The sequence below is a fragment of the Canis lupus genome, chromosome 34 (genome assembly GCF_048164855.1).
Source record: "Canis lupus baileyi chromosome 34, mCanLup2.hap1, whole genome shotgun sequence".
In the NCBI taxonomy this organism is placed as follows: domain Eukaryota; kingdom Metazoa; phylum Chordata; class Mammalia; order Carnivora; family Canidae; genus Canis; species Canis lupus.
In genome coordinates, this window is record NC_132871.1 from 12243016 (window position 1) to 12258703 (window position 15688).

General features: G+C 47.1%; 1 protein-coding gene across 4 annotated transcripts in view; it reads left to right on the forward strand.

Annotated features, from left to right (window-relative positions):
• WIPF1 (WAS/WASL interacting protein family member 1) overlaps positions 1-15688 on the forward strand; it is a 122984-nt gene that overhangs the window by 87610 nt on the left and 19686 nt on the right. For all 4 annotated transcript variants that reach the window (XM_072811003.1, XM_072811005.1, XM_072811006.1 and 1 more), the window contains exons 2-3: positions 8322-8410; positions 13048-13177. In XM_072811003.1, coding sequence (XP_072667104.1) covers positions 8360-8410; positions 13048-13177 — 181 coding nt within the window. In that variant the 5' untranslated portion in view covers positions 8322-8359. The remainder of the gene's footprint in view (positions 1-8321; positions 8411-13047; positions 13178-15688) is intronic.

The following is a 15688-nucleotide window of genomic DNA, read 5'->3' on the forward strand; positions in this document are numbered from 1 at the left end:
AGGGCCTCTACTGCATGGGACACAGAGATGGTTGGGGGGGGGCCCACGATTGTTTCTTCGGTGGCCTCAACCAAAAAGGCAGCGGTGGGAATGGCTGTGAGACCAGGGGGATAGCCCTGTGCCTCAGGGTCCAGTTATTGGCTGTAATGATGCCCTGTGGCTTGGTGACAGTTTCCATACCGTCCCCTCTCACAAGAATGGGAAAAAGGAACATGGTAATTAGGATATCCAAGGGCTTTATTAAGCTTTCCTTGAAGGCCCCAGGTCTGTGTCATCCTGATCTTCCCAAATAATAGGGTCAGGTTTGTTGTTTCTTAGTAAAATATATAAGGGCTGGGCCAGGAGAGAGAAGTTTGGAATCCAATTTCGACGGTAGCCAGCTGGCCCGAGAAAAGTTCTAATTGGCGCTTCGTTTCAGGTTTGGGGAAGTTCGAGATACCACTCGGCCTTTCTGCATCTAAATGTAGCCTCTTCTGAGCTCAGGTGCCCTAAATATTGAACCTGAGTTTGAGCCAACTGCAGGTTTTCCCTGGAGACTTTATGTCCCTTTAAGGCTCAACGTTAACAGGTGGCTGCTGTCCTCCAGTGAAGGGGCTTGGGAAGAGGAGCAGAGAAGCGAGTCAGCTTCACGTGGTGACAGGGAAGAGACTCCAGAAAACTTGCGGTCATCTAAGTCAGCTCTTCAGGTTTTCAAGAAGGACTCTCAATAGAACCGTGGGGCATTACTGTCCTGGTTGGAGGAGGAAACAGGTATAGGCAGGTCTCCTCTACAGGGATGCTAAAGGCAGCACTATATAAATCCATGACGTGGAGAATTTTGCTCTCGGTGGGGATGGAGGTCAGTCAAGTATGAGGACTAGGGACAATGGGACAACAGGTGGGAAGGGATAACAATATTGTTTATGGCTCAGACGTTCTGGACAAGCCTCCATCCTCAGCCATTGGGCTTTCTCACAGGTAAAATAGGGGTGCTACTGGGACCGGTGCAGGGCATCATGAGGTACCGAGCCTTGGAATCTTCTAGTATGAGTCTAATACCCTGAAGGACTTCTTTATGAGTTATTAATTCTGGGGAGAGGTTTTGAAGGATCTACTTGAATCTTAATCTAACCTGAAGAAGCCAAGAGTATGTGAGAAATACATAAACATGATTTAAGAACATTAAATATAAAGTAAAACATAAATGAATCTAAATCTTAGATTTAGATTTTAGATTTTTATTAAATAAAATAAAATAAGATACAGAATAGAAAGTAACAGGGCAAGAGAACTTTTGGACCTTTTAGATCTGTCCAGTTTTATTTCTGTTATACTCCCCACCCTACAAACACAGCAAATAAAATAGTCTCCTATTGATTCCAATTTGGGGGGGGAAAGTTTACTTTTTTTCATTCATAGTATTTAAAGGTGACCACTGGCAAGATATATATAGAAAAATGCTTTATATTTTTGAATAATCCAAAATGGTAATAAAACATAACTAGACAAAACCTGCTTTTATCCACCTTAACAGAACTTGGCCAATTCACTTTCCACTCGGGGTTAAAGGTCAGCCTTCTGAGGATTATCAGATGTTCTCACTGGACAGCATTGGAAATCTTCCCCATCCTCATGTCATTCTGTAATGTAGGCCTCACATGGTATGATCTAGAATGACTTTTAAGTTGCCTCTAAGAAACTAGTAACTTAAATGACTTGCCAGTTCTCTTGATCGTAATCATTTTGCATTCAGAGATAATCACGTGTAATTATCATGTGTGGATGAACACACTGAAGAGGAAACCCTGTTTCCTGGGGCAAATCTTTACTGAACTGTGGGCTGTGGTTGAACCTTTAGCTGGCCATGGCACTGGGGAGAGTACGTCCACTGTAGGATGGGAAGTGGGATGAACAAGTCACCCTTGCTCACAAGGTGTCCACCATAGGTAATGTCACATCTTTAGCAAATGGCTCCTGGCCACGAGATGCCCTAGCTGGTCTAGGGTCATTGAGTGACGCTGTCTAATACAAGCATTAAACCATGATGTTGACCTAATAACATTATAGTAAAACCAACAAAGTCAACCATTTCTTTCATAGAACTAGGAAATTCCAGAATTTCTAAATAGTGGCATATGTTGTGTGTGTGTGCTTGTGGAGTCAATGAAGAACCAGTTAATGAATTATTAAAGCCATTTATGCAAAATATTCTGCTCTGTTCTCTTAATCCATACTGCCAATTCCCTTGTAAAGGGTTTATTGGTAGACCCTACCTTCACCCTAGTCGTTTCTCCAACTAAAATTCCGTGGTTTTTGAATGATCCATTCAGTTATTAAGTAAAACTTTGGCAATTAGTCACATACTCCAGGGTTCAGGTTAATTTTTAATTTCTTCAGTGCATCCAGAGATCCAGAGATATCTTGGGTGAGAATCGGTTGATGGATATTTTACTCAAAAGCCATTGTTTTGGGCACCTGGGTGGCTCAGTCAGTTAAGCATCTGACCCTTGATTTCCGCTCATGTTTTGATCTCAGGGTTGTGAGTTTTAAATAAGCCATGAGCTTCTCTTATAATGTCTGCAGTGGATAACAGATGGACGTGTACTGTTAAATCTGTGTTTATTAGTCTGCTAGGGTTGCTGTAACAAAAACAACAAAAATGCTGATCGGTTGGCTTAAACAGCAGAATTTTATTATCTGGTGGTTCTGGAGGCTAGAAGTCCAAGATCAAAGCATTGGCAAGTTTGGTTTCTCCCACGGCCTCTTCAGGCTTGCTGATGGCCACCCTCTCCTTGGGTCCTCACAGGCCTTTTCTCTGCGCTCACACATCCCTTGTGTCTCTTTTTCCTTCTTTTCCCTGGTCATATTGAATTAGGGCCCACCCCACTGGTCTCATTCTAACTCAGTCACCTCTTCAAAGCCCCTATCTCCGGGGGCGCCTGGGGGGCTCAGTCAGTTAAGCATCTGCCTCCAGCTCAGGTCATGATCTCAGGATCCTGGGATCAAGCCCCGCATCGGGCTCCCTGCTCAGCGGGGGCCTGCTTCTCCTTCTCACCCTGCTTGTTCTCTCTCTCTCTCTCTCTCTCTCTCAAATAAACAAATAAAAATAAAAAAAATAAAGGCCCTTTCTCTGAATATAGTCACCTTCTGAGGTACTGGGGTTAGGTTAGGGCTTCGATGCATGAATTTGGGAGGGACACAGTTACACAGTTCAGCCTATATGTGAAAACAAAAAAAGCCTTTTCCATCCCTGTGGTTGTGCTTGTGCACAGAAAGTTCAACACACAGTTTTAGAAAAGCCTGGCTTTAAAACCCTGAAATATTCTTTAAAAGAAACTAATTCTCATAAGTGTCTATTCTTAAACGTTCAGTGCCCGGGGTGGGGTTAGGGTAGGAGGGCAAGAGTCAGCAACTGGTGGGTTGATCCCTTCAACCTTAGGGAGCCTAACTAGGGTGGGAAGCAGAACACGTTGTTCTCAAAAAGTGCACGGCTGATTGTGATGCAAGAGATAACAACACCCATTTTGGGAACCCCTGCCCTGGTTATTTCCCTTGTTCTAGAGCCTGTCCTGGCCCCCGGACAAGGCTGTCTTTCCTGGCGTGCTCCTCCCAAGGGAATAACCAAGTGCAGCAAGGCCAAGTCTCCAAGCTGCCTCAGTCTCGCTCTGCACAGCTCTGTCCCCACGGGACGCTGGGCCACGCCGGGGCCTCGGCTCAGATGCCAGGTCAGTCCCTTCTGTGCCAGGTGCTCGAGCAGCACTCACACCAGCAGGACCCACGCTCACCTTCAAGGAAGACAGATCGTTGACCCATCTGAGGGCTTGGCGTGCACCATCCCACTCATCCTCCCACGGCCCCGTCCCACCGGCAGGAAACGGAGGCCCAGATGGGGTAGTTTCTCGTCCCAGGTTGTTAGGTATCACAGCAGAGATTCGACATCCTATTTGCCTGACCCTGGTCTCATGTTCTCACAGGGATTCTAACGTTTTTCATCCATAGACTACAATAGTGTCTGATAAAGCCCAAAGGACTCCCTTCTCTGACTGTTACTAAATACGTAAAGCAAAATACAGAGGATACAAAGGAAACTAGTTATATTGAAGTATGTAGGACAGGACCCAGCAACAGATCGAAACATTGTCATAGTTTCAAAGGAGATCTGTAAGCATCGTAATATGAAATGGAAATATCATGTGAAAAACTTCGTGAAAAGTTGCAAGTACTGTGGTTTTCAGCCTACATTTATAATTGAAGGAAATGCTAAATTCTAGTTGAACCTCAGGGGAACTAAATATGTCCCCCTTTTTTTTCCATTCAAGTTCATGAACCCTTGAATTCTGACCAGAGCCCCTGCAGAGGTAAGGATCCAGGCTAGGAACGCCTGGTCCAGTAGGGTCTCTGCTGCTGTGAGGTCCTTCCGGAAGCTCTGTTTCTGATTCTGATGCGGGCTGCTAACTGGCTCCCCCAAGGCTTTGGGTTCTACTTCCTGGTGGAGACAGACAGCCAGGAAAGCAGGTCCCAGTACTACAGCTAGCCAGCCCCTCGGACACAGCGCTGATTCTTTGCCCAAGCCTCAGAATGCACAAGGAGTGGGGCTGAGAGCTGTTCCGAAGGCCAGGACGTGGCCTGCCTGGGCGCTGCCTGGCTCTTCCACTGCACACGTCATTAGTGAGAGCCCTACTTTGAACCAGTTGTTAGGGAGAAACGGTGGAGTTCCCAGTCCAGTGGGAAGACAGCCAGGAGTGAGCCTAGCATGGGGGACATGAGTTGGTCGTCTTTGACCCCTGCCGCAACGTGGCAAGATTGAAGTCTGGGGTTTCTCAAGAGCTCCCCTCAAGGCCTCACCCTGGACAAGCCCAGACAAGTGGGAGGGAGCACTGGAGCCAGCACCTTTGAGCACTCAGGTGGGAGTAGTTTGCGTGGAGGAGGAGGAGAGATGGCTGCTGCTGCCACTTCCTCAGCCCCCGAGAGGAGAGAATGGTGAGGGCGCTCACCCACAGATCCTCCCCCCGTTGTTGAGCTGGGGCAGCTGGGGTGGGGAAGGCCCAGCCTCTGCGGTCCACAGGTTTATTTATAAGTCAGTTGGTGCACATGCAGAACCATGAGGGCGGCAGCACAACGCTGCGTAACAACTAGATTAAAGAGGCCTGACAGGGTGGCAGGCCCCCGGAAGGGTCTCCAGGCCACAGTCTGGGCCCTGAGATCCATCAGACAGTTCAATCTGGTCTTTGCAACCAGGGACTAACTCGTGAGAACCAGGCCCATCAGAGGTTCCTGGTAGTCGACCAGGATCCACTCCTTCCTGGCTCAATGCTAGGACGATGGGATGACGGGTTAGCCGGTCAGCGGGGGAATCGGACACGGTGAGTTAGAGGGTTGGGCGCATTTCATAACCGCCAGGCACATGGATGATCTGTTCCATGGAGCACACCTGGGGGGACTTGGCCACCCCTTCGTGGGAAGCTGCTTTCTCCAGCTCCCCCATGAACATCACTGCTTTGGCTGCAGTGTCTTTCACAGTTAGTTGGGCCTCAATCCAGTTTCTGATCCTCATCCGTCCTCCTCGTCCTAGGACACATGTGACACGTGTGACAGTGAGGCCTCAGGTGCCTTCTGCCCCGATGCAGGCTTCACAGCACAGGACCCCGCCCACCTGACCCCGCAAGCAACAAACTGGGGTCATGCAGGAAAAGGCCAATTTAAGGAACACATTGTAAAGGAAACTCTGACACAGTCTCTTACTGAAAAACAGATTCTGGCCTAGTTTACGGTGAGCTGTAGCACTCGTTCGCTCTTTACCTGCCTAAAAATGCTTATCAAAAAAGAGCAGGGATTGAAAGGACTTGATTTTTTTTAAATTTAATTTTATTTATTTATTCATGAGAGACACACAGAGAGAGGCAGAGACACAGGCAGAGGGAGAAGCAGGCTCCATGCAGGGAGCCCGATGTGGGACTTGATCCCAGGACCCCAGGATCATGCCCTGAGCCAAAGGCAGACGCCCCACCACTGAGCCACCCAGGCGCCCCAAAAGGACTTGATTTGAATGAATCACAGTCTTTTAGTGAGTTCCTCAGTTTCTCCGAGTCTCGGCGCCCTCTGTAAAACCAACCGAATCGAGCTGGTTTGCGATGTCACTGTAAGAGTTAGAGACGGAAGCGCCCTCCGTCCAATCGATTGTCAATAAGTGACAGCTGCTGTTGCTGCTGTGGCGTTTTTAAAATCTCATCTTCCCAGCGGTCCACTTGCAATGGAATTGCTCCAAACTATCCTGATTCCTGTCTTCCAGCAGCCTTGACAAGTCCAGCCACATCCTTTTACATTTTGCATTCCCTTTCCGTTCACAGAGCGCAAGCCATCTAGCAATACTTTCTTGTTTCAAGGTGTAAGTTTTCCACATTAACCGTTAGTGGTTGAACTGAGTTAATTTTTATTTATTTATTTATTTATTTATTTATTTATTTATTTATTTATGAACTGAGTTAATTTTTAAAATTCTAAATGTATGGTTTCTTTCCATCAAGAGACATGGGGAACAAAAGAAAGCTAATGCTGCTGTTTGAAATTCAGGACACATGTTCCGTGTGGCTCGGGTGGTGAGTGTCCCAGGCTGCCCACTGGTTCAAGGCTCAGATTCCACAACAGGTGTCTCAGATTTTAGTGCCTGCGAGTCACCTCGGGATCTTGTTAAGGTGCTGAAACAAATTCGGTGGGTGGAGAGAAGGGCTAGAGATTTGACATTTCTAGCAGCTCGGGGTGACGCCCTCACTGCTGACCTGGGACCTCACTTGAGTGACAAGATCTGGGTGGGAGGAGCCAGGATTCCTTAGGGGTGAGAACGCCTGGCCCTGCGCTGGGGCCTGAGGCTTCGGATTGGGACTCTGAGGACTGGCGGGGAGAAGGGCTCGTGTCCGGTGGAAGTGCTGGGAAGCTTCCTTGCCCCGTTGTTCCTCAGCCCCTGATAGTTGCCAGGCTGCCCCCCTTCCCACTCCCACGGCCGGGTTTTCCCTGCACTGCCTACCTCGCCGCAGCCTGGCTTCCCCTGGTTCCCAGAGCCGTCACTACGCAGAAAGCTTTCCTCACGACGTGTATTTCTAGTAAACAGTCTGGGATTCAGAGGTTTGGGCCTCATCTCTTTTTCCCCCTCTTTAAAAAAAACTTAGATCCTATAAGGAAATGCCAAGTAGCGCAAAGACGGAATCCAGCCCCCTTGCCCGTCTTACCTGCCTGCCTGACCTCATTCCTGTCTTCTCCCTCTGGGGGACTGTAAGACCTTTGAGGGCAAGACCAGAAAAATACTCGTCTTTGCGTTCATACAGGGTGTGTCCAGACCCAGGCGAATGCCAGGCATTTGCAAGAAGACAACCAGTGGACGCAGTGGCAGTGGGAGAGCAAGAAAGGATGTCATGGTGGCAGTGAGTGAGGATGAGAAGCCCGTTGAACGTCAGATTTGCCAGGATGCGTTTCCGGCAGTTTTATGACCACCTTCCAGCGGACACAGGCTCTAGGCCTAGGTCCTTCCGGGCGTCATTCCCCGGACCTGCTTTGGGGGTTAGGGGAATTAGGCTGTGTGAGGCACCAGTTTTGCTTCTAATACCTTAGGGCAGGGCAGCCCGGGGGGGCCCAGCAGTTTAGCGCCACCTTCGGCCCAGGGCCTGGTCCTGGAGACCCAGGATCGAGTCCCACGTCGGGCTTCCTGCATGGAGCCTGCTTCTCCCTCTGCCTGTGTCTCTGCCTCTCTCTCTCTCATGAATAAATAAATAAAATCTTTTTAAAAAATAATAATAATACCTTAGGGCATTTTGGCCCAGAAACCTCCCCTGCTAGGATACTTCTTCCAGAAGAGTTACATCTTGACAGTGTTGTAAAGGTGATTACACCCCTTTGGCCTAGGGGCGCCTGGGTGGCTCAGTGGGCTAAGCCTCAGACTCTTAGTTTTGACTCCGGGTCATGATTTCAGGGTCCCGAGATCGAGCCCTGTGACAGGCTCTACACTCAGCAGGAACTCTGCTGGAGATTCTCGCCCTGTCCCCCAACCTGAAAAAAATAAATCTAGGGGCATCTGGGTGGCTCAGTGGCTGAGCATCTGCTTTTCGTTCAGGTCATGGTCCCGGGATCGAGTCCCACATCGGGCTCCCCGCGGGGAACCTGCTTCTCTCTCTGCCTCTCTCTGTGTCTCCCATGAAAAAATAACATCTTTCAAAAATATACAAATAAAAATGTAAAAAATAGTTGGCCTGTGTGCATAGCCGTTCATTCGGTGGGAGGGGGTTAGGAGGTCAGGACTGAGTTTTACTAAAAACCCTAGTGTATGACGGGCCATCTCTCTTCTGTCTCCGCAGGTCGGTCAGCAGGACTGCTGAAAGCGTAGCTGTGCAGGATGCCCGTGCCGCCCCCGCCGGCGCCCCCGCCGCCGCCCACCTTCGCCCTGGTGAGTGGCTCCTGGGCCGCCGTGGCTTGCAGCAGGCCTGGTGAGGTGGGACCTGGCGCACGTGCATCTGCTTTGACGACAGGTGCATTCTGGCCTGGGCCCCGGGGTGCGAGGCCCGGGCAGGGCAGAGAGGGCGCGGATGTGCGCTCTGGCGTTTCCTCCGGCAGGTGCAGCATGGGGGCCCCGGCTGCGGGGGTTCTGACTGGCACCGTCCAGGGGGACCCAACCTCTAGCCTTTGCTGCTGGACCCAGGCCTCTGTGTGCAGCGCTGCATTCAGGCTTCCTGCAGACTCACTCTTTTCTTTTTCTCTGACTTTTCCCTTATTATTATTATTTTTTTTTTTGGCAAATATCCTCCACCAACCCCCCCCATCCCCACTTCCCCCACACTCACATCCTTCTTTAAATCTCTCCTTTCAGGGGCCCTTGGGTGGCTCAGTCTGTTAAGCTTCCATCTCTTGGTTTCAGCTCAGGTCCTGATCTCAGGGTCATGAGATGGAGCCCAGTCTGGGGCTCCATGTGGAGTCTGCTTGCGATTCTCTCTCCCTCTCCTTCTACCCCTCCTGCTCATTCTCTCTCTCTCCCTCTGTCTCTGTCTCTCTCTTTTCAGTAAATAAATAAATCTTTAAATCTGCCCTTATATTTAGAGGTCTACTTTCCAAAGGAATTTTCTTCACTGGTGTCCTCCTCATATCACTAGACCTGTCCCCAGAAATTAGTGCACCCCCGCTCGGGAAGCTGCAGCCCTCCACGTGGTGATGCAGGAAGGCTCCCACATGCACCCCATTGCCCCATTACCTCCCTCAGTGTGTGAAGGTTCCACTGCTGAGGAGCCTCCTAGTGATGGGTCCTTCAGTTTTCACTTGGGGAAACTGAGGCTCAGAGAGGCAATGTCTCTTGCCCAGGCTTCCACAGGACACATTTTATAGCCCATCTGAGGTTGGAACCTAGTTGGAAGAACAGACAATTAATTAGCTTGCTGCTACTCAGTGTGGTCCTCTAGCTGCCTAGGGTTAGCAGCCCCAAGAGACAGGTGCAGAAATTAAGAGTGAGTGTTACCACTTACAGTAATTTGATGATAGTGTTATGACAGTTGTTTCTAAGAATGTATTTTCTGTGTCTCTTTTTTTAACTAATTCATTATTTTAAAAAATACTTATTTTTAGAGAGAGAGTGCGTGTGCAGGCAGGATAGGGGTGGGGCAGGGAGAGAGAGAGAGAGAGAATCTTAAGCAGACTCCTCCCGAGGTGGGCCTGCTGTGATCACAACCCTGAGATCATGACCTGAGATCAAGAGTCAGATGCTTATCCCATTGAGCCACCAGGAGCCCCCAAATTCATTTTTCTAATAATTGTTATTTTACAAAAATACCAGTCCAAGATGAATTGAAACAAATTTTTTTTTAAGATTTTATTTATTTATTCATAGAGACCGAGAGAGAGAGAGGCAGAGACACAGGCAGAGGGAGAACAGGCTCCATGCAGGGAGCCTGATGTGGGACTCGATCCAGGGTCTCCAGGATCATGCCCTGGGCTGCAGGCGGCGCTAAACCGCTGCGCCACCGGGGCTGCCTGAATTGAAACAAATTTTTAAAAAACTGATCCTTCACTTAGATACGTTTAAAAAGTTCTGATCCGGGGGTGCCTGGGTGGCTCCGTCAGTTGAGTGTCTGCCTTCAGCTCAAGTCATGATCTCAGGGTGCTGGGATTGAGCCCCATGGTTGGGTTCCCTGCTCAGCAGGGAATCTGCTTTTCCCTCTCCCTCTGCCCCTCCCCCCACTCATGCTCACTCTCTTGCTCTCTCTCTCTCAAATAAATAAAATCTAAAAAAAAAAAAGAAAAGAAAGAAAAGTTCTGATCTGGCTAACAGCGGGATTTGTTTATTTCTACAAAAGTGGTTTTATACCACTAGCTGGGTAGTATGTGAATTAATTTTTTTTTTAATTTTAATGCTCATTTATTGATTTTAACATGTGTCCTAAAATTTATAACTAGCACATCAAACTAAAGATTTAATAGTGAGTTAGTTTAAAAAGAAAATATTCACTGAAAAATAGTATAAATAATATAGTGAACTGGCTTAATGAAAAATATTAAATGGATAATAATAATAATACAGGTAGCTGAGAAGACATCCAGGTCATTCAAGTGGTACCAGAATGACTGAAATTTATCCCATCAGCTCATTTGTATCCATTGTTATGTGACCAAGAGCAAGAACCTAGTGAAACAGGATACAGAGATGAGCAAAGGGAACGGTGGCTTGGTGGCCATCCTAGGGCACTGTCTAGTGGAAGAGCTCAGTTAAGGACTCTGTCTGGACTGCCACCTGAGAGGAATTAGCACCCACGGAGGCCAGGCCTCAAAATAAATTTGAAGGCATAACAGGAGCCCAGTGAAAATTGCTGACCTCAAGCTGTTAAGAGAGCCAGGGTGGACAGTAGCTTAACTTCTCTGGGCCTCAGAGAAGGTTTCATCCTTAAAATGAAGACAGGAGGTATTTTAAAAGTTCTTTCCAAGATGTCCAACCTGTGTTGTGAGGTTGAAAAAACAAATTTCAGAGCAATAGAAGATGACTCCATTAGCAAAAGTGAACTATACAGCTAAGTCACAGGGCACTTTTGGAACTGACTGCTGAGAAGCCGCTAGTATTAACAGGCTTGCTCAGGGGAGTGTTGGAGACTGGTGGGGAGGGGGCATTTTGTCACTTTTTTTTTTTTTCAACTGAGATATAATTGACATTTAACATTGCAGACGTTTAAGTTACACGTGTTGATTTGGTACATTTTTATATTGCAGTGTAATGACAACCTTGGCTTTAGCTAACGCCTCTTTCACATCACATAATTAGCATTCCATTCTTCTGGTGAAAACATTTAAGATCTAGTCTCTTAGCAGCTTTGAAGTTTATAATACAATATTGTTAACTGTAATCACCAGGCTGTGCAGCAGACCTCCAGGACTTACTCATCTTCTGGTTGTACCCTTTAACAGAGCTCCCCAGTTTGGGCAAGGGGCATTCTAGACTCCACATTTACCCTTCTCTCAAGTGGCAGGGAAGGCTCTGGAATCGGACGGCCAGGGTTTGGATCCTAGCTCCTCCTCTGACTAGCTGGGTCACTGGGGCAAGTGGATTTACCTCCCTGTGCCTCTATGGCCTTGTCTCGGAATGGAAAGAGTGACTCACAGGGCTGATGCGGACTGAAGAAATGAATCCACATAGAGGTGCTAGAGCCTGGCCCACAGTAAAAGCTATAGAAATGTTAACTGCTGTTATTAGGAGCAAGTAATACTTTCTAATTATTCCAGGACCCTTTCGGCCTAACACAGAGCTTCTGTGTACCCTGCTTCGGGGTTTTTCTTAGCTTTCCCTCTGCCTCTAACTGATAATAAACCTCTGGGGGAGGTATCAAGCTCACCTGCCTCAGCTTTACCTCCTGTGGCCCTCACCAGCCTCTGGAATCAGACCCTTTCCGGAGGGCTGGGGCCCTAGAAGGCCACCCAGGTCTGCTGGAGGGAGTCCTGGGTTTGGGGAAGCCAACTCTCCCTGGGGCCAGGCCAGACCAAGCCCGTTTCTATATGTGACAAACACTGGCATATGTCTACATCCAGGTCCTGTGTGCTGGGCTTGTAGTATCCCCACTCCCTAAAATAACCCTGAGGAAGTGAGATCCCAATTTCATAGTATGGATCTTTCCCCAGAAATCTGGAAAAATGAGAAACTACCTAAGCATTTTAAAGCAGCACACCTTCATCCACTCCACGGTCTCTGTGAGCTAAGCTTTCAAAGGAATTAAATATGAGAAACAAGGTAGGCAAGGGTGTGTGGGAACTTTGGGGGTTGTAGACGTTTCTAGATCTTGACTGTGGTGGTGGTGGTGACATGACTGTATGTTTTTCAAAACTTGTAGAACCATACACTCATGTAGTGGTTTTACTATACGTAAATTATACCTCAGATGTCCCTTAAATTAAAAGAAGAAATCTGGGCAGCCCCGGTGGCTCAGCGGTTTAGCGCCGCCTTCGGCCCAGGGCCTGATCCTGCAGACCCAGGATCGAGTCCCACGTCGGGCTCCCTGCATGGGGCCTGCTTCTCCCTCTGCCTGTGTTTCTGCCTCTCTCTCTCTCTCTCTCTCTCTCTCATGAATAAATAAAATCTTTAAAAAATAAAAAAATAAGCAGCATACAGCTGACCTTTGTTCCTAGAGACCATTTTCCCCTGGCTCCGGGTTAGCTCTAAAAGACAGGAGAGAGAAGCTGTTCTTCGGGGCACATTCTGGCGTATGAAGCTTTGTAATATTCGGGAGAATCTTCTCAGACTTAAAATTCCCTTCTCGTTTCTAGCCATCCAACCCTGGCTCTGTTGGTTACGGGCAGATTGTGGTCTGAATTTTTAGAGACTTTTATCAGGGACTGACTCTTCCTGCATTAAAAATGAACGTAATTTATTGCCGCATCTGTTCCCAAATGTCTGGGTCTTAAAAAGAATGACATCGGATCTAAAACTTGCAGAGAATTTACAGCCTATTGCCAAGAAGCTCGGTAACAAGCCTCCGATACCCTGGCTGTCCCTGCTAAATGCTGTAGGACGTGATTTTAATTCGGGAGATGAACTAAGTCTTCACGGTTTTCTTTTAGGCCAATACGGAAAAGCCTACCTTGAATAAGTCAGAACAGGCTGGGAGAAATGCTCTTCTCTCTGACATCAGCAAGGGGAAGAAACTGAAGAAGACCGTCACCAATGACAGAAGTGCACCAATATTGGACAGTAAGTGCAAAGAGCTGTTTTCCATCGAGAGAAGTGATCTGTGGCCTCATAATCAACCCTGTCCTTCCAAAAAGAATTTTTATCTTTTCCGTTTTCCTTTCTTCTCCTTTTTTTTTCTTTTTTTTTTTTTTCTTTTTTTTTGGTTAACAACAGCTGCAAAGCTAGCAAAATAAGGGACTGTATCACTCATTGTAGCCACAGCTCCGGCTTGGGTTCCCTCTAATGCTGCAGGAAGCCAGTATAATAATTCTTTGTCCAAGACACACACAGCAGCGATTCTCTGAATTATTCACAACACTTTCGGGAAGTTAACCCATTACTCTTTGCACCACAGATCAAAAGGCAGCGTGAAATATGGAAAGGGCCCCAGCCTTGGAATCAAAGGATGTAGGTTCGAGTTCGGGCACATCTGTCACTTGCCATCTCCAAGCCTTACTGTCTTCACATGTAAAATGGAGAGAATGCCTGTTCTGCTGCCTTCGCAGTTTGCTGTGAGCACCAGACGAGACAATGCAAAAGTGTTTTGTGGTCTGGAATGTGTCAGTCAGGTGTGAGATGTGATTTTCAGGAGCTGGGAGAGAGGAAATGAGATCACAACTTTGCTTATCTACCCATCGTAAATCTGAGATACGTTCTAGAACAAGGCAGGGTATGTATAAACAAACAGGTACCCGCAACACAGGACTCCTGTTAACATTTACAACAGAGTGAAAATGTATCCACGACTAGACCTTAATAACCAGGCCTTCAGACTGTCTCCTCATGTTCCTAGACCATTCCACTGCCAGCCAGGTGCCCCGAAGTACATCCTACACACAGATCTCATTTGAACTCAGTAGAAAATAGACTGACTTTCCAAAATCACAGAGGGAGTTTTGGAGACGGTGAACAGTGCTGCTGGATTTTAGCCAGGTCGAGGAGTAGAAATGTTTAGGACGAATTTCCAGGAGAATGGAGAAGAGAGAAGGCTCAGAGTTAGGTGAGAACATTGGTGTGGGAGGGAAATGGAAAAGAGGAAGACCCAGACAAAGGCCTTTGCCTGGTGCTCTGCTACCAAGCTCTGTGTTGCAGAGGAGGGTACAGCAAGCCTCCAAAAAAGAACTGTGGGGTCTTTTACCCTCAACTTGACACAGTGACATCTTAGTCAAAATGCCCGTGAAACCGATATGGTTATTTTATAATCCCATAGTCATCCTGATTGGTGTCACAGAATTCTCTCCCTGAGGGGAGCCCAGCACCCCTTATCTCTGGAGAGCCTTGGTCCCAAGCTGTGTGAGTCCTGGTGCCTGGCATGGGGCCAGAGGAGCTCCACAAACTGCTGAGTGCCGGGACAGAGCTCGGTTGTCCTTTCCATTAGGAGAAGGAGCTGGGGGCTTGAGAGAGGTCGATGTGAAGTCCCCACTGATAGTGAAGGACACTGGACAGTCGGTGGCCTCTTCCTAAAGCCACTATTAGAAACTCACTGTATTCTTCAAGGTCCACTTCTTCGCCCATTAAATGGAAATAAATATTCATGCTTCTCCCTTCCAGCTGTTCCATGATGTCTATGAATGCACTTTGCTTCGTGGACACAAAATGCCACCCAGTGAATGCTCATGTTGTCCATGCACCTAACGGACATACTATTGTCACAGGCTCTTTGCAAGGGCAAAGTCCACCCGTGGTTTTGTATTTGTTTGCAACTGAAGCCTCCCTGGATTCTATGTCAAAACATTGACCATACAGAAGTATCCTGTTTAAATGCAGTATTCCAAAATCTATCATTGATTAATGAATAATATTTGACTGTCAAGGGCATTATTAATATTATTGGTAGTAATTAAAATTAGTAAAAAAATTGTAATTTTTTTATAGAAGCAATTTTACATATAATTCTGGAAATTGTTATCATAATCTGATTTGTTAGGTGAGGTAATCCTTGTCATTTCACTATTAGATTATTTCTTCTGTCAGCAGAGCTCCCATAGGCTCCACACCTACAAAAAAGCAGCGCTAACAAGGATGTGGGATCAATCCAATCAAGAAAAAAATAAAAAACAAATGAATAAAATTAGAACTCAGAATGTAGATTAGTAAGAGATTCAAAGCAGATTTCTTTTAATGTTTTTATTTATTTTTATTTTTTATTTAAATTCAATTTGCCAACATATAGTGTAACGCCCAGTTCATCTCATCATGTGCCTTCCTTAGCACCCATCACCCAGTTCCCCCATCCCTCCACTACCCCCCTTTTGCAACGCCCTTTTTGTTTCTCAGAGTTTCTCACAGTTTGTCTTCCTCTCTAAACTTTCTCCACTCAGTTCCCCCCGCCCCCGCTTGCCCCATGGTCCCTTTCACTATTTCTTATATTCCACATATGAATGACACCATATGATAATTGTCTTTCTCCGACTGACTTATTTTACTCAGCGTAATATCCTCCAGTTCCATCCAGGACGATGTAAATGGTAGGTATCCATCCTTTCTGATGGCTAATATTCCATTGTATATATAGACCACATCTTCTTTATC